General features: G+C 36.3%; 2 protein-coding genes across 2 annotated transcripts in view; one reads left to right on the forward strand and one right to left on the reverse strand.

Annotated features, from left to right (window-relative positions):
- The window catches only part of DCP1B (decapping mRNA 1B), a 43,300-nt gene that overhangs the window by 13,435 nt on the left and 10,723 nt on the right, over positions 1 to 19,142 (reverse strand). Inside the window, exons 4-5 of the mRNA XM_030469436.1 lie at positions 5,485 to 5,551; positions 3,179 to 3,314 (exon numbers count right to left, since the gene is read on the reverse strand). Of these exons, the coding sequence (XP_030325296.1) occupies positions 3,179 to 3,314; positions 5,485 to 5,551 (203 nt within the window). The remainder of the gene's footprint in view (positions 1 to 3,178; positions 3,315 to 5,484; positions 5,552 to 19,142) is intronic.
- CACNA1C (calcium voltage-gated channel subunit alpha1 C) overlaps positions 17,249 to 19,142 on the forward strand; it is a 476,353-nt gene continuing 474,459 nt past the window's right edge. The window contains exon 1 of the mRNA XM_030469435.1: positions 17,249 to 17,378. Within this exon, the coding sequence (XP_030325295.1) occupies positions 17,249 to 17,378 (130 nt within the window). The remainder of the gene's footprint in view (positions 17,379 to 19,142) is intronic.

The raw sequence follows: 19,142 nt of genomic DNA on the forward strand, positions 1-19,142 counted from the left end.
GTAGTGGGGTTTGTTCACCTATACTTTTCTTTACTTTTGCTAAGCTTTTGACACTCTCCTGTAACAGCCTCAAAGAAAAAGTGATGAAATGCAGACTAGGTAAGTGGAGAAAGAGGTGGAAATAAAACTGTCTGATCTGCTGGACCCAAAATATTGTTGGCATGAAGTCCAGCTGGAGGCAAGTCACTAGTGGTGTACCCCAGAGTATGACATGGAGGTCAGTACTGTTTAATATCTTAATGACCTGAAGACCAGGTTTGCAGACAATGTAATAACAGGGATGTGTAGAGAGAGTTAGAAAGTGACTGATAGACCACATGGTTGTGCTGCCATTCAGAGGGACCTCAACAAGATGCAGAAATGGATTGATAGGAACATGAAGGTCAACAAAGGGAAACTGAGGAACAATAATCCCACATAGTACAGGTTTGTCCCAGTGACTGAAAAGCAACTATTCAGAAATTGACCTGGATGGACAAGGACCTGATTATGAAACAGCAACATTCCCCAGTGGCAAAACAAGGCCAAGAGAATCAGTGGGGATTGTGGGGGACAGTGGCAGCTTGTCAAAGGAGGTTCACCCTTAGTGAGCACTGCTGAGACCTCTCTACTGAGCACTGCAGTGCTATACCAACTCTGGGCTTCCTAGCACAAGAAAGACACAGACACTTTTTTCTTTGACATGATGCATAAAATACTGCCAAATATTTCTCACTGTGTTCTACAGTATTTGAACAAATAATTTGGCCCTTATTTCTCCAGGATACTCTCACAGGCTGACTTCTTTGGAAATCATGAGTACATTAGATTCCACTGTACCTTAGATTCACTGATGAGAGAACTAAGCATATAAAAACAAAGTGAGAAGCAGCAGAGTTTAACAGATTTATCGTTATATAAGAATTTTTCAGACCAAATTCCTCAGCAAAATGGACAGCAGTATACACAAATGCTTACAGAGAATGACAATGACCTGACTTAGTGTCATTTCCATGATCTGGTAACATGGCTAGTAGGCTGCTATCAAATCCAGGAAAGCAATTTGAAGAGTTAAAAAAAAAAAAAAAAGAAACCCTGTGATGATTTCAAAGGAACCTGTAAGTAGCAGAAAGGATTTTCAGTGAGAGCTGTGCTTAAATGAGACAGACACAGAACCACTTCAGACTGGTAAAGAACATTAGCATATACTCTGTATCATTCATGTCAAGCATGGCACTGTGCCCCCACGGAAGTCAGGCTCTCTGGATCCTACTATGAAGACTTTAACACAGGTAATAAATCAAAAACTAAAGCACCTGAAAACTAAGAAACTACATGCTTGTTTGGGCAGGGAAATACCATTGGAACATGTTGGTGAAAGACAGTGAAGAGGCAGCTGAAGAACTAAACTTGACGAGATGATTTTTCATGCAACCTCTAAATGTCTAACTTAATTTGGGAATAAGATATACCCTTCAAAATTAGCTACACTCTTTAAAAAATAAATTTAACCCAAGCTTTAAAAATTGAGCAAAATTCCTCAGATGCTTTGAAAATTGATGCTCTTGTTCTACAGCTTCCAACACTTTAAAGCACCCTCTTCTCCAAAACACACAGAATTAAAAAACCAGAACAATGTATTTCATAACTCATTTCAGCACACTGGCATTTTAAGTCACAAGACATAGACGGGCAAAGATATAGATGCCATAAGGCAGCCCAAAAAGCATGACTGCTTGGAAATATACTCACATTAAATTTAAAAAATTACTGTCATTGCCTTCATCACACCCTTTCTAATATTATTTTACCTACAAAACAAGAAAAAACTACATATCCTGTTCTTAACATGTCAGATATTCCCTTGTCATGTGATAAAGGGGAAGTTTTCCTGTTATTTCCTTAGCAATCACTTAAATGCAGAAAGATTAAAGAGGGAGTAAGAAACAAATTTGCAGATCTTGTCTGCAGGAGAACTTTAAAGCCTTATTATTTAAACAATGGATCCTCTAGAATTTCCTCTCCTTTGTCTTAATTTTCTGTGCGCTCATACAGAAATGGAAGGTAACATTTTTAAAGATTTATTACCTCCTTATTCCAGTTTCCCAATTACAGTATTTTAAAGATAATTTCTTAAAAACTGTTTAAACATTTCACAATATTTCAAATCATAGTTTTTTTATGCCAAGACTAGATACTGATTCAATATTAAAACATAGAAAACATACCAGATTTTGGAGGTGTTCATCTACTATAATACATTAAATCCCTATTATGCAAAATATGAAGGTCTTAAGCTCCAGAAGAAGCTATGCCACAACAAAAAAAGGCTACATTTCACTAAACCTCAGACAGTTTGCTATTATTTCTCAAAGATCTTATTACTAGCCCCACTTCAGAAAAATAAGGTTTTCTCTCTGTAAATTGCTTATGTTTAATATATATATATTTATTTCTAGACTCAGAACACTTATGAGCTTTATTACTGCATAACAACACATATGATATAAAGGAAACAGCAGTAGGAACCTGCAGGCTCCATAACAATCCACAGCATATATGTGAATAGTTGAAATTATTAGATTTTTATTCCCCAAAGTGAAATGTTTTTAATTGCTCAATAATACAGAGCATTATTAATCCATTAGTTACTTCTTTATTCAGAAGACTCAGATGATCAAAGCAGCACATGGGCTGAAATCCTACTACATTTCAGCCTGTTCATTTCTTTCCATTAGTGTTTGAAAGGAGCTAAAAAGCACAATTAAAACCAGTAACTTCACTGTTAAAGGTCTCCTCTGAAGGAAATTATTTGTACAAACCACAGAACCTCCTAGCAGGTTTGAAAACTTCACCCAGAAAAAGGACACAACTTTCTGGTGCTACCCAATAACCACAGGAACTCTAAGGGTCAAAATAAAGCATATTTAGACTTGTTCTTACCTCCATTCAAAAAAATAAAAAATCAACTACATGCGTGTTCTCTTTTCAGATGTTTTTGCTGATGGCATTAATTTTTTTAATTGTTGGCAAATTCAGACAAAAGCTTTCTACCAGCTGTTTCCACAAAAAATGAAAGCACACTGTACAAAATTTATTTCACTTTGAGTAAAATCATATTAAGATGTTTTACAATGCAAAATGTTGGCATCAGAATACCACAAAGAAATGTGCTCTTTTTAGGGACAGCAAGTCTCACCTTGGTATACTCATCTTTGGCCTTGGTAAGCAACCGTAGTATATCCACTTCTTTGTTACTGGCAGAATTCATGATCATTGGGGACACTCCTGTTGCTGTGCCCTGCTGTGCTTTGAATTGCTCCTGCTGAGTTAGGCTGAAAGTTGGAGGTGAGAGGAGAATATACAAGACAAAAACTAGATAAAATATAAAAAAGTTTAAGCCCAGCTACTTTACAATAATTAACCAAAAGTCAAATAGTTTCTTTTTTTTCCCCAACTACATAAAAAAATGTGTTAAAAAACCTCAACTGAAATATCAATATTAAAACACAATTTGACCAGGAATTACATTAATTTTCTCCGAACTTGACTGCATTAGGCTTTAGGCTAAAATTTCTGTTAGTCACATTTTCTGTTCTGAGGAGTGGGGAATTTATAGTGTTATTCAGTTCTGCTAGTGGTGGAGGATGGCAAACACACACAAATCAGTCATTAACTACTAGAAAATGACCAATTTCCTGCCCCAGCTGTTTTATTATTATTGTAGAATGCTGAGAATTAAAACAACCAGCCAACTGGCTGAGCAACAGGGTATTTTTTATCTATATGCAACATTGCTATTATGTTGCACCACTACGTGTGGTTTACAATTCCATGAATCCTCTGAAAACTAGTTTTTATTGTAGAAAATTACCAGTTTGAGAGTACCTAATCACCACCAACTGAAACTTGAGCTAGTTAACTAAAATTAGCTGTCAAAAACCTGGGTTTCCTAGGGTTTATTGCTACTTGTGTAAATTCATCCCCACCAATTATTTCTTGGGTCACAACTGACTCATTTTAGAAATGCAGGGTATACAGCAGCCCCCTCCCTCAACCCCCTCCCCAAACCCTAAGCAAGCTCCCACCCTTGTCATGATTTTTGTTTCACAATGTTTTGTCGCTGCAAAATGAAAAGCAGCAGGTATTGCCTTAAAAAAAAAGAGAGACAGAGCAAACACCTCTCCATCCAATATTTTATAAAAAATCCTATCTGGAACATAGCAGCAGTTAAACCACTTTGCTATGAATCGAGATGTGTGAGGATGAGCCTTGTTTGGACTTGTTTGCAGTGCAAGACACAAACAGGCTTTTGGGCAATCAAAAAATTTTGGCAATCAAAATCGATGTCGCTTCCTCAGCATGCTTCTGGCTACAGAAGCTTTTAAGACAAGGACAGGTGACCTGAAAAGGAGATTCACAGGTCTGGCAGTGCCTTTGCACTGCGCTCTGTTAGTACCTAATGCTGTCAGCTTGACTGTATCTGCCTCCCATGGCTTTTCTTGGCATGACAAAGACCAGGCTCTGTGTCATCCCTCCTCCTCCTGTCCTTTAAAAGAACTGTGACACAAAGATATGTCCAACCCGATATACCACAGGCAACCAGTATATCCAATCTCTGCCCACCCCTATCAGGCTACTTTTCTATATCCTCCACGTTATACCTCTAAAAAATTTAGATGGCATATGTTGGCAAAAATCTATAAGGTTTTAACTCCTTCCTCCTCCAAATAGACATGAAAACCTGCAGAATATAGTAATAAGAAAGGGGTCATTGCAAGAAGGCTCATCATTAGGCCAAACAGAGGGTAGAGCAGAAGAATGAGCCCTGTCCATCCTGGACAAGTGAAGAAACAAGTGACAGTGAAAAAATTATCCATGATACTGCTAGATTAAATACAGCAGAGAATACAGTTCTGTCTCAAATTTACTCTCTGAGTTGATTGCAAAATTAAAGATCATACAACAGGTATAAAATGATATTATCTACATAAAAGTAATTAATTCAGAGCTAATTAAAGTCTTGTTTTATAAGATAATTTTGTACTATCGATAAGAAATGAGGAAGCAGGAATGCAGCTGTAATGCAGGAACAGGAAAAAAAATTGTATTACTACAGCCTTCATGATAGCCCTCAGTTACACTGATACAGTTAAAAAAAAGCAGTAACATTACAAAAGGTATGAAAGATATGAAAAATATATTAAAACCTCAAAGCATACAGTCCTTGAAAACAGATATTGGAGTCATCAGGAAGTAAATCAGATGAAGTGTTACATTCTTATGTAGCTTGAAAGCTGTGTTGCAAATTCTGAAAAAGTACTGCAATAGGGTGACTTATTTGTGATTATACAAAATGCACACGTGCGACAATCTTTTCAACAAATTATTTGAAAATAGGCTTAAAGTAGAAAGGTAGGACCATCCTAGTAATATAATGTGCATTTATGTACAGAAACACACTCATAATAAAATCACGGAAAGTCTTGTTTACCCATCACTTACTTTTTCATGAGCTCTGCAATTCTTTGGCATTCTTCCTTATCATAAAACCAAATCCCATATATGGACACTGTAAATGCACAAACACAAACTATGAGTATCTTCTCAAACAGCAATTCTACCTGGTAGATATTTAAAAGTGACCTGTAAATGAATTATTGCATTCACTTCTGTCTTATGTTTTCCACATCTATATATATAAAAATGGCACCTCAGTTCCTCCAGACTGAAAAGATCAAAGGCATATGTCCAAGGATGTAAATTACAATCTTTTAAACCTTCAGTAAAGGCAGAGGTATTTGATCCTTTTCTTCAGAATGCTAAACTACAGTTTTGTTTCCTTCAGAACTTCTTCCTTTGTTTATTTTGTCAGCTGTCACATCCATTTGACTCCAGTGGCTAGTGTACTGCAGATACTGTTGCATGCATATATAAGCAAGCAAGATTTGTTTAGTTTTCAACAACCTTCAGGACTACCTTATATATCACCAAAGTTGTTAGAATAGTACTAACTCATCTCTGCCTCCCTGAAGATTTCCTGTAATGTTGCCTATTATTTTCACTGCCAAAGACATAATTATTTGTAGCAAGGCCCAGAATTGGAAAATCTCTGTGCAAGTTCAGACCTCCACTAATGCAAGTGCTTGCAGCTCTGCAAAACAACAACAGAGTTAAATTTAATAGTAGTTCAAGATTCTAAAACCTACAGACCACTGATGAAACCACGATGGAACTGCAGTTTGTGCAGCTTCCACCTTAATAAATAGGGAGGTTTTTCCACTCATGACAATGTTATATAGCTCTCGTAAAATAGCCTGGGAATACATCTACAAGACTGTCTCAAAACAGTGTGTTCACATTTGTCAGGGTAACTGTACTGTCCTACCTTTAACCAGAGGCACAGATTTGCTGTGAGAACAGGATGGAAGAAGCACCTATATGGTTAACACAGATCTTCCCCTCTCTATCACTGCAACCTTGTGTAACACTCATGCTCCCTTTACATGATATGGTAGCAAACAGGTAGCGGCTGTGTTTCTTCCCCATCCCCTTTCCACCATATTGCAGACAAGAGTTTTCCCTTCATCCTTCTTAGAAATGGTAATTCCTAACACGCCTTCAAACGTAATAGAGGCTGGATATTATTTGAAAGGGGCATGAAAGGACTGAGTATCAATTAAAAACAACTGCAACACTTATCCTGACCATTAGCAGAATCCAAAAGCAATCACTTCTCCAATCCCACAACCAAAACTGTGGCAAATAAAGTGTAAACTGGCTTTGTTAATGTTTGGAAAGAAAACGAACATGCAGCTGTTGGTAAGACACAAATGTAATACCTCCATTCCCCATCACATCCTCAGACATGTGTTGTCTTTTACATAGCTAAAAATGGTTCAACTGCTCAATAGTGCATAGAGGCTAAAAGCCTAAAAAAAACCCCAGAAGCCATCCTGTAGCCATACAGCAAATACCTTCCAAAAGATGCCCAGTCCTTCTGAAAAGTGTGATGGTGATTTCTAGTATTCCTCTAAAAAATGGCAAGTAACACAACAGGCAACAGTTGTTCTACAAATGTGCAAAGTAAGAGCTGATATGAATCAATATGATAAACAATTCAATTTTTGTAACATAAATACTAAAATACAGATTAAAAATAGATATTAATAGTCTAATACATTCCAGTAAGCATCTAAAAATAATCTGCAGACCCATAGAAAAGTGTGTGAATGATTTGCCAGGTTCCAAAATCCTGACCTATTATTCAAGACTACACATTATTCTGATGAAGCACATCTGAAAACATCTGGCTGTTCATATTACAATGTAGCAAGTAAACTGAAAATCCCAGACAGGAAAAATTTGTTTCAATCAAGATTTTTCTTTGCAATAAAAGAATGTCCAATGCAAAAGTGTATCAATGAAACTTTGTCCATCTGCTTCATCTTCTCAGTTTTTTTTTTAATGTCTGCCACGGTTGGTGGCATCGCCCATATGCTAGACAGGTTGAAGAGCTTTACTTTTTGGCCAGTTGGTCAAATGTCCCAGCCTATTTGTGAGTATCTAATAAATCTGAAAGCTGACAGGCCCATGGAAATACTAGAGTGCTTCTGGACATTAAAAGATGAAAGACTGGAATCAACAGCAAGGCAGTTGACCTCAGCCCAGTGACAAACACAAGTAAACTGTCTGACCACCACTATAAAGGATCAATTCGTATTTTACTGAACTACAACTAATATTCTGAAATAGAATGCAAACAAATGCACCCCCATTTCAGATCACAGAATAAAGACACTAAATATTGTCTGTCCCAGCAGACCAAAGCACCATCCCAACAACGTCTCACATCTCAACTGAAGCTTTAAGTCAGGATATTGCAGAACCAGAGACCTTTATCCTAGATGTTAGCCCAGCTTCAAAACCACCCACCCACACTTTCTTACGTCAGCCAAATGATAGTTTCAACCCAGAATATGAAGCACAGCTGAAAGCAAGCCAAGACCAAACCCCAACCTCTGAGCTTACAGCCCACTCATTCCATAGTGAAATATTTCAGAAGTGGACAGTCCTCTTCTTCCTTCCACACTTCTCCTATCTGTCTAGAACAGATGAACACTTCAGAAATACAGTGAAAATAATCACACAGATCATAGAATCATAGAATCGGCTGGGTTGGAAGGGACCTCAGAGATCATCAAGTCCAACCCTTGATCCACTACCGCTGCAGTTCCCAGACCATGGCACTGAGTGCCACATCCAGTCTCTTTTTAAATATCTCCAGGGACGGAGAATCCACTACTTCCCTGGGCAGCCCATTCCAATGCCTGATCACCCTCTTCGTAAAGAAATTATTTCTAATATCCAACCTAAACCTCCCCCGACACAACTTGAGACCATGCCCTCTTGTCTTGCTGAGAGTTGCCTGGGAAAAGAGACCAACCCCCTGCTGGCTACACCCTCCTTTCAGGGAATTGTAGAGAGTGATGAGGTCTCCCCTGAGCCTCCTCTTCTTCAGGCTGAACAGCCCCAGCTCCCTCAGCCTCTCCTTATAGGATCTGTGCTCAAGTCCCTTCACCAGCCTGGTTGCCCTCCTTTGGACCTGCTCCAGGACTTCGATATCCTTCCTGAACTGAGGGGCCCAGAACTGCAGCATAGTGTCCTCCGAGTTATTTTGTGCATGGGAGAATGATGTACCAGTGAAAAGGCAATTACTTGATGGAAATCTAAGGTAACAGGTATCCAAAGTACATTATGGTATGTTTTCATATTAGGTGCTCATTATCTGGACTTACCCTGGTGTAAATTCATACTACAGTAGTACATTCTGCTATGATCTACATTTAAGGAAACAGAATTATAAACAATAGTAGTAAAAATGTATATTAACGGCTATCTTCTGGATTAATGATGAACATGAAATGGCAAAAAACCTTGTGCATGACAACACTTAAGAAGGCAAGATTATCAAAAGATCATAAGAGGTGATTACAGACATTAACTGTCAGGATAGGAAGATGGCAAGTTCTCCATTAATAAAAAATAAATATACATACAATACATACTTCACTACAAGTTTTCTACAAACCATGAAAACATTGCATGTCTTAGCAGGGTCACAACTAAACAAATTAATTTTATCCATCCTCCAACTCTACCACACTGTTTGACAAAAAGGAAATCCTGACCCAAGGATCCTCTGTAGAGTGGTAATTTCACTATAATGTTCACGTGTTAAAAAATGAATCACTAAACAGCTGGAGGCGTGACTAAATCACAAAACAACAGAGGCAAATAGCAAATTCTTCTACTGCAGCACAAAAGAGCAAATATTAAGCCACTTTTAGGTTTAGATTCAGATACAAAGTCATCCAAGAAGAGACCATTGTAAGAAACAAAAAGAAAAAACAAATCAAAGTTAAGTATATTCTGCCAACTAAGCGAGCCAGTTACATGAAAAGTAGCTAAAAAAAGTAAAATTGTGAAAGCTCGTTTTACACTGACAAGATGGCACATATCTATTCATCCACTTTCAGCAGCTCCAAGGTCATTTATGAAAAGAAATGAGATCTGGTAATAAAGTGATCACATTAAAGAAAAAAACCTAAGACACCAAAGTTATGATGTGGTTAACAAGATTACACAAAACTGGAAGGATATAGTGCAGCTATCAAATCAAGAAGATACAGTTAATATTGAACAGGAACAAGCCAAAAAAATTTCTTAAATCATCTAATTGAAATTACTAAATATTAAGGGATATCAGTCTTCAGAATTTTTAGGATTTGAAAAAGGCAGGTTACCCATAAAATTTTTAACAAAACCTGTGAAGCTCATTTAATATAGCTCAGTGATAAAATTTCAGGAAGTATGTTATTTATTTTTTAAATCACAACTTCAGAACCACTTCCACAGCTTCCGCCTGACAATTTTCATTTTCTGGCTACAGATTTCTCCTGTCCTTAAAAACACTAGAGCACTCAATACTATTTATAAACAGAAGCTGACAGCTGCTATCTACCAGAATTATAGATGACAGTTCCTAACCTCTCAAAATTGGAAATATTTATTTATTATTATGATGAAGAATTTCTTACCAACCTCCATAATTCATGCTAAGTATCCTATTAAAAATGAGCGCATTTTCTCTAGGATAATTTCTTTTACTCTTCATTTGTCTAGCTTCAATTTCCAGCCATTAGATTTTTGTCTTGTGGACAGACATTTCCATTTTTCTGCAACACATTCTCTTCAATCAATTGCTCTACAGATTGCATACAATATTTAAGCTTGGTAAAAATAAATAAGAGAAACATCAAACCTACTGACTAGAGACTCCCCTGTGCCTAGAAGCTGTTTTACACGTGCTAGTATTAAAAATAAATATGGAGAAAAAAAATGATTCTTCAACATTCATGTTTTATTCTTTGTATCATGCTTCCTATCATACTTCATTTCCTATGTATGTATGGCCAGGACTTCTGCTCCTGAATATGTAAATCTACACTTGACTATATTAAAATGCAGTTTCTCTACACACATCTTACAAGTCCTTTATGTTTTTTTGTTGGCTTTTTTCTCTCTTTGGTATCTACCATTCATGTAATTTTTGACTATTCAGCAAACTAGCAATGCTTGCATTTTTTCCTACTGCTTCTTAGAATATTGCAGTCTCCGTTTTGGAGGACCTGCTGAAAAAAGAACAGAAGTAGGTTATATCCACAATAGTAATTTTTAATCTATGAGTACTTAAAACATGAATGAATGCATGCCACAATAGTTTTGTGCTCTTCTACTCCAATGCAAATGTGATCCCTTTGTACATTATTCTGTCTTTACAAGTGCAATAAAAACATATGATGTTCCATACACTTTGCCCAGGCTTAAGTAGTGAGGGAGATTTGCCTGCTAAAGCTCTACATCCTTTTCTGCACAAAGCAGGAGAGGACTGCAACAAAGGAATGATGATTAAAAAAAAACCTGCAGCCAAGGCAGCTGCATGCTATCTTGGAAAATCTGAATTCCATCTGACGCTGCCCTGGAGATATTATGCAATGATACACAAGTTGTGAAATGTCATCTTAAGTGGCTGTCACTGATTGTGTATGTTTCATTTTGCAGTGTTTGATTTGAGGTCCTAGACCTGCATGTAAGATTTGAGTGCGTGACCTGCAAACACACCAGCTACTTATAATCACAATCAAAGTCTTTAAGAAGACTTCTTTGAACATATGAATGAAAAATATTTCAGAAAAAATAGGCCTGAGTAACTTAAAATCAGACACCCTGCATTTAATTGAGCATTGCAATTGTAACTACTCTGCCATAGTATCATAATTTGTAAAACCGGAAGACTAATGCTTCTAATCTGAGCAAGGTACAACAGTTCATCTTACTCACGAGTTCCTAGCTATTATGCAGATTAATCTCAGAAAACAACAAAAAAGAAAGAAGCAATAAAGAATTCTGTCCTTAGTGCACAATTTTAATAGTATATAACAAAGCAAGAAGCCCACATGAGGGAAAAACAGAATACTGAGTAGTCGCTCTTTATATGAATGTCATTCAGGCTCTGTGATACCTGAAGTAAAGCCCTTATTGCAAAAGATGTTTATCATAGAATTTTAAAATCCATAAGCAAAAAACACAGATTGCACAAGCAACCTTTATCATGGTATTTGCTTGTTTAGAAGCCATAAAGTTCTTTTAAGTTTTTTTGCCAACCAAAAATTATTTCAAACAAAATATTTTTTTAACTATTAAAGTATTTAAAAACAAAACACTACAAAAACTTTATTTTTCATTCTATTATACCATATTGATAGTGATGTGGGTCATCAACAGTACTGGAACTTCTAGGTCACTTACTTCTCTACATTGTGTAAAGCAGCAGAAAACAACAACAATAAAAGCTCATGTGTATTTGTTTCTAAATAATGGAAATTCAGCTTAGAAATATCCTATTTTTTCTGGAAGTTCTTACAGAAGAACTAAAATTTTTAGGATGTTCTAAGCATAAAACCACCAAGAAACTGAAGCAAGGTTTTTCAAACAAAAACCGCCCTGGTTTTGATATAATCTGAGCTTAAATTAAAAAAAAAAAAACCCAAACAACCAAAAAACTGAAAAAAAACCAAACGTAAGACACTTGTTCTTTCATTTAAGGGTTGACAAAACTCCTGATCCACTTAACTTGGGGAATTTTTAACAGATACAGGGAAAAAGATGATTTGGTATTTCCATTATTTCAAATGTATAAAACCTCATATATCAATAAAAAGAGAGAAAAGGTCAGCTACTGACAAGAAAAGAATCCTGCTCAGAGACATCCTAATGTAAACTGATCATCAGACAAGGAAAGCAAAAAAGCTGATTTTCACCTCAAATTCAAGTGAATTTCTATTCACACTATTCAAGCAACTTTCTTAAAAAAACAACCAAACAACAAAGTAAAAAAAAAAAACCCCACTCTAAAATAACAAGAAAATACACAACTAAAAACCCAAGAATATGTAAAAGTCCCTCAAAACCCCTCTCCCCAAAAGCAGATGGTTTGACAGTGGGCAATGATTGGCAACACTACTGAAGTCAAGAATTTAAGTTCCTCATCACCATCTGTTAAGTTGTGCCTGGAACTATGCCTTAAAAATCAATACAAGAAAAAAAATTTTGTTAATAAGATGGACCCTAAAATATCCCTGCAATCTTCTACCAGTCATGAAAGGTGGGTGATCAATTTGCAGACTTCCAGATAGAACCAGCAAATATTCCTGATTTCTTGAGGCAGAAAAAGGGATAACTCAGAGATGGTGGACTGTTCATTAAATCATGTCTGTGGCTCTACTGTGATAACCTGACTTCAGATTTTTTCAATCAAAAATTTATCAGAAATTCTTTCTGAAAAAATATCAACTCTGTAATTAACATAATCAATTTTGGCTCACCAGAATGGTTCTTAAACAGCCTCAAAGCTAAAGTTGTCTCAGTTTTGCACACAACTTTAAAGCTCATTGACCCATTTATTTCCAAATGAAGCTCAGCAGATACCAGAGTCCATCAGCAATTTCTTTACTTTTTCAAAAAGAGCCCAAAGGCAACTGAAGTTGCAAGATTTCCCTTCAAATCGCATTCTGTTGATGCTGCAAGAAATTTTTAGTCACGACACAGGAATAGCATCTATGTTATGATCCATCTGGCTTAGTGCATTTATTTTTTCTTCCCCCACCACTGGTTTTCCTGACACATCCCCTGCCATTGCATCATCAGTTCCAAGTAATTTTAAAATCATGATGATGCGTTACACTGAAATTAAGGCAGGATGCCTATAGATGCCAGACTATCAATTTGTTAAATATAAATTTGTTCTTAATAAATCCTTTAGTGTTCTTATTTATGAGTAGTTCGTAAATAACAAGTGGCTCTCGTTAATATTTCACAACAGACTTCTGAAAAGTCCACATCAGACTGGAGCTCCTGTTGTAATGGAAGTGATTAATCAGTCTTACTCAAGAAGCGTAAAAGCTAAGAAGTATTAAGATAAACAAATAGTGGGTGAAAGCTCTGTGACATTTTTGATACTGAATAAATTATAAACAGTGCCTTTAGAAAGGTAAGCGAAGAAGTCTGCAGCAAGGCTACAAACTAGATCCAAATATACTGACTCAAAAAAGCATCCTTCCTGTGAAAAAAAATTCCACCAGAGAATGGCTCAGTGGAAAAGACACGTAACTCCTCAACATCTGAAACTCCTGCCTGTACTACCTTACCAGTGCTCCACATTGCCTGCTGTCTCCAGCAAACCATTTAACATGTCCTCAACGCACTGAAATGAAGCCAAGCCCTCATCTAGAGGAATCATCTGAACATAAATGTCATTACACAAATCTAGGCCAATTATACACCCAAAACTTCCATTAGCAGAAAAGCTTACACTAAGGTCAAGCTCGAAATCATAATCTTGATTTCATGCATATAGCACTGTACCTGCTAGCTAAATACAATGAGAACTCTTCTCCACAAGAAGGGGACAACACTGCCTTTCCAACCAGCAGGTAAAAAAAAGTTTGCTTTTTCCATTCTTTTTATTCACACACAGCCTTCAACTACATTTCTAAAAGCAGTAGTTTCTGTCATATTTCTTGTTGACTATCTGGGATCCTAGTCCTGGGGAGATAAATTCTGCTCTACTGTATGTGACATGCACAGTTGGCAGAGGACTCATCAGGATTCAAACATCATGGTTTTCATTTATAATTTAGTCAAGTCTAAGAATATGTTCCTGAAGTTTTTTAAAGTGCATCTCTGAGGTACCTGCCAAAGGTCAAAATACACCTCTAATTCCAGAGCTACAGTCAAGTTCAAATACAAGTTCTTTTCCACTCACTGCTAATAACATTTTTTCAGTAAGACAGAAAAGGAAAAAAAGAAGGAAGAATATTTTAACCTTAAATAGGTATTCAATAGCACATTATGCTACTTCTCCCCTGAAGCCCAAATTTTTACTATTATCAGTTTGATGAATTCTCATCCCAAGTTGATTGAGTCCCACAAATTTATGAACAACTTCAAAAAGGTTTTAATGAGGAAAATAGGCAACTAAGGATGATGTTTCTAATTCTGACTGCTGGGATCTCATCTCTTATTTCTTCATTACATATTTTTATATCCTAAGTAACAGAAATACATTTGCAGATCTGGACTAAGTTCTTAACCTACAACAACAAGAGTCTAAGTTGCTTGTATATATGTACTTGTTCTTGTAACCTAAGATACACCATAAGATTAACAGAATTAAGAAAAGCTTTGTATTTTTCCATGCCTAAAAGCTAAATTTTAGTATATGGCTGCACCTTGGACCCTATATAATTGACATGTAGCCACTGCATTTTTCCATTCTTAAAAACTGAAGGGTCATTGAATTAAACCTTTAAGTATGAATAAAAATATTTGAAATATATTTTATGACTTATTTTTTCTTATGAAAGTTGCAAATTTGTAATTTCTTTCATGAAGCACAAATAACACCTCCCTGAAGTACATTATTGTGCTGAAATTGTTTTTTCAAACATATTTCTGCATCTTTAAAAAATTTATTTTAACTATTGAAGTCAGTATTGTGAACATTAGCAGTTTATTGACTTTTTTACCCTCTTGCACACAAGACATCCTGTGTGGTTATATGTATAGAGGGAGAAACAGAATGTACTCCTTAGATGAAGTTAGTCATCAAGAAAATAAAATCTAAACCGCAAAGATTTTCCTGTTTTAAATTTGTAATCCAACAGATAGACACATTTATTAAATTCATTTTATGCTAGCAGCTAGATATTTCACAATAGCAGCACTGGGAGGTACCCAGCAATTTTTAAATCCCTGAATATAGAATAAAGAAAAAACATTTAGATTCAAAAAAAAATTTGGAATTTTGCATTGGGTTATTTTCATGACAGCAATTATATTATTTCCATACAGAAAGCAAAAGTGCGTATTCCATTATGCCTCAGAATTCAGCTGTATTTTACTAATTCATTAATAAACTTTATGAATAATACATATCAATAGCCATCTTCTGCTTCCTCAATCTCTCCCCTCCGTCTGCTTTTAACTCTCAGTGCATATTTTGCTTTTTGTTTCAAAGAGAGATGTACAAAATAGTCATGTGAGAGAAACCAGTATAAAACCAGAAAAGAATAACAAAAAACCCACAGCAAAACACTGCAGGAAGGCATGTACCTTACATAAAAATCCAATGTGATTTCTCTCCTCTTCTAATTGTTATGAAATATATAAATCTTTTCATTGACAGATGCTATACATTCCAGTGTACAGGATTTAACACTTTTGTGCTGTTAAGCAAATACCAAAATTTTACAGAAAGGCAGTTTGTTTGAAAGAAACAAAAGAATTGGTGGACCTCATGAAACTGAAAGTCCATATCCTGCCTAAGACAATGACCAGCACCAGATGATTCACAGGAAGAATCTTTCTAGTCCCTTTATTGTTGACTTCTGACCTGAAGCATCTGTCTTACATCACTTTCATTTTTTTTCCTCTGGCTACGAGACCTCTGGTTGTTTTTATTCATATAAATAATACCTCTGCTATGCAAAAAGATTACTGAAACAGGCTGCAGAAGACCTAGAAGTATGTATGTCCAAAATAATAAAGCTAGCAGGTAAAACCCGTGGGGGTTTGGTTTTTTGGTGGTTTTTTTAGACTGCTTTTAAGCAGTACCTTGTATGAAAACTTTGCATTTTATTAAATGTCATTAAAGCAAGCTCTGCCTTGCAAAACCAACAAGTGGTCTGCAATTGCAGCCACTAAAGCACAGAAGACAGCAAGTTTTTAAACCCAGCGTTACTAGTTTGAATGTGAGTTAAGGGAAGAAAGCAACGCTGCATTTGCAGCCTTAGTGGAATTCCACTGGAACAGTTGCACTGTGTTTCTGTATGGAACACATTCCTTGTCCTTTAAAGGGTATGCTATCTCATACTTGAGAAGGGTTTCTTTCTTTTTTTCCTCCTGTAACTGAAAAGTATTGTTTACTGCCGATTTAAGGCTTGTTTTGATGAAGAGAGAGCAGATGAGGCACTCAAGAGCTTGTATGAAATCAATACTAGTCAGAAGTGAGCAGCTTGTATGTGAACTGTGGGATACACTTGCTCACATATTCATCTTCCATGTTTTGAGAGAAGGTTACAAATATTTTTATATATATACACACACTCATAAAAGAGTGTAAGCTTGCATTCCAAAAGAAGTTTTCTGGCTATGTCAGGAGTGAAGTCCACCCCGTACCAGACAAACCTATTTTTTTCAAACACAAGAGGTTATTATCACAGAAGTCCGTGCTGATATACAGAAACCAGAGATCGTCATGGCTCAGTGAGGTGATGAGCTGACGGGTGGATGGCGCCCATTATCTGCACTTCTCAATCCAAGTTTTCCTGAAAAACCACAGGGGGAGGAGAAGGCTCCAACTGAGCATAAGGCACAGAGGACAAGAAAAGGATTAGGACTGAAGAGCAAGGAAAGGAAGGATAATGCAAGAGATACTGCAGAGTTCCAAAGAGTCAGAAAATAGTTTCTAGATTAAAAGACCAAGCTGCCAGTAGTTTAAAGACACATTCAGGTTTTAACTACTGTACAAAGCTATTAGATAAAATAACTCTAAAGTGAGAAAAAATTGACCAAAAGGAATTTACCTCTACTATATACAGCAAATATACTACAGTTCAGCAGTTGCAACACTGCTTGGAATTTTAAAATGTTTCAAGCCTTTGTTCGGCAAGCGTATCACCCACTTCCCAACCACCAGCCAGAGGAACCTGAAACGAAGTACAAAGGGAAGCTGGTGAATGAAACTCAGCTTAACTGCTTCTACATCAAACCTGGAGGTAAGGCATTACCCAGTCGTGTGCACGCAAACTGTACCGGCATCTACCTGCTCGGATAAGTATTCTGTTTCTATTTAAATAGGATGTATGAAACTACACTAATAACTTATAGCAGTAGTTGAGGATTCTTTACTGTGAAGTCCTGTTTGTGTGACCACACTACCAGGGGATCAAGATAATTTTGGTAATTCTCAGATCTGTGGAGTTAAGTAGACGCATGGCTTCTCTTCGTCACATATTGCCATTTGAGAATCTAATGAACATAGCTATCCCACTTCCACTTTGACATGAGAGAAAAAAAAGGCACTGAAGTATAAAGAACAGGCATGGAGGTATAATGAATAAGAAAGAAAAATGTGCTTTTTTTTTTCTTTTTTTAGACAAAGAGGTGAAGACGTTTAAAACATACAAAATCTCAAAGTATTAAATGCATATGTTTCCATGTGATGGGACTAATCTGAAAAGGTCACATAAAAGATTTCTAAGAAGCACTCAGCTCTGTACTATTTTAAATCACAGAAGAAATACACAGACATTCACAAACATACTTTGCTGATCTGGAAACACCTACCATTTTACACAAGGTGTGTATGAAGTAGAGGGTACGCAGGTAGTCACATGAAAATAACCTCTTTGAAAAAAGTATTATCTGTTCCAACTTGAACTGTTGAGCTTTACTGCATCATATGCCTATCTTATCTTCCTTGAAAAGATGTCTGGAATTCCCAGAGCTGGCAGTACACTCTCAGCAGTGAGCATCCAGAGAGGCTAATATGTTGCTTATATGCTGACATCCATAAATGGGAAACAAAGACTGTGTAGCAGATATATGTAGTATTATACACCTTCCATTCCATACAGAAACTCTGTATTTATTCTCTACAATAATCACAATCCCAACACCCTAAAGTAGAGCTAACCAATATCCAAGAAACCTCGAATCAGAATGATTTAGTTTTGCTGGGGGCCTCTGCAGGTCAGTAAGTCCAGCCTTCTGCTCAAAATAGGGCCAGCTTCAGGAAGATTAAGAATTAGAAAAACAAGAAATTATGATCAACCAGAAGTTAACATAGAAAATATATTATATGGCACTTTTAAATTCGATTTATTTTTTACAGTGCTTTGAACATATGGATAGGTTTTCACCACAAATTATCCTGTAGCTCTCACTACATTAAAAATGCAATCCTAGCTCCATAGAAGTAAGCAGAGTTTATATTTCAAAATCAGGTGCATCAGATTGTATACTCTAGAACTGACAAGCCAACTCAGCAACCAGAAAGCAACATCATGACTCCCAGTCTTAAAATTTATCATCTGCCTTGAGCCAGCTCTGCTGCCTGTCCATCCACACCTAAATGCAAAATAGCGTTTAGATACGCCATCAAGTTACAACACTATTTTTATATCTTGATAAGTAAGCATTAAAGATTTTTAGGCACTCTTGGAAATTTAAATGAGGCAGAAAGCACAAGAATAATTGTATGTATTTCATGTTTTATATGTATAAAAATGTAAATCAATACCTATACCATTTCCAAGGAGCAGATTATTATTTTTCTTGGCATTCTGAAGCAATTTTTACCATCTCCTACGCACAATAAAATCATTAGTAGATGGAAACTTAGAACACAAAGGGAAGAACTGTCTTGGAAATGTGATAGGAAATTATTAATACTTCTATATAGGCTTTTATAAATTGGAATAAGAACAGATAATTTCTGGGTGGAGGTACAGTAAGCCACTAAACTCAGTGCTAGACAG

This window comes from Calypte anna, chromosome 1, assembly GCF_003957555.1.
Source record: "Calypte anna isolate BGI_N300 chromosome 1, bCalAnn1_v1.p, whole genome shotgun sequence".
NCBI classification, from domain to species: Eukaryota; Metazoa; Chordata; class Aves; order Apodiformes; family Trochilidae; genus Calypte; species Calypte anna.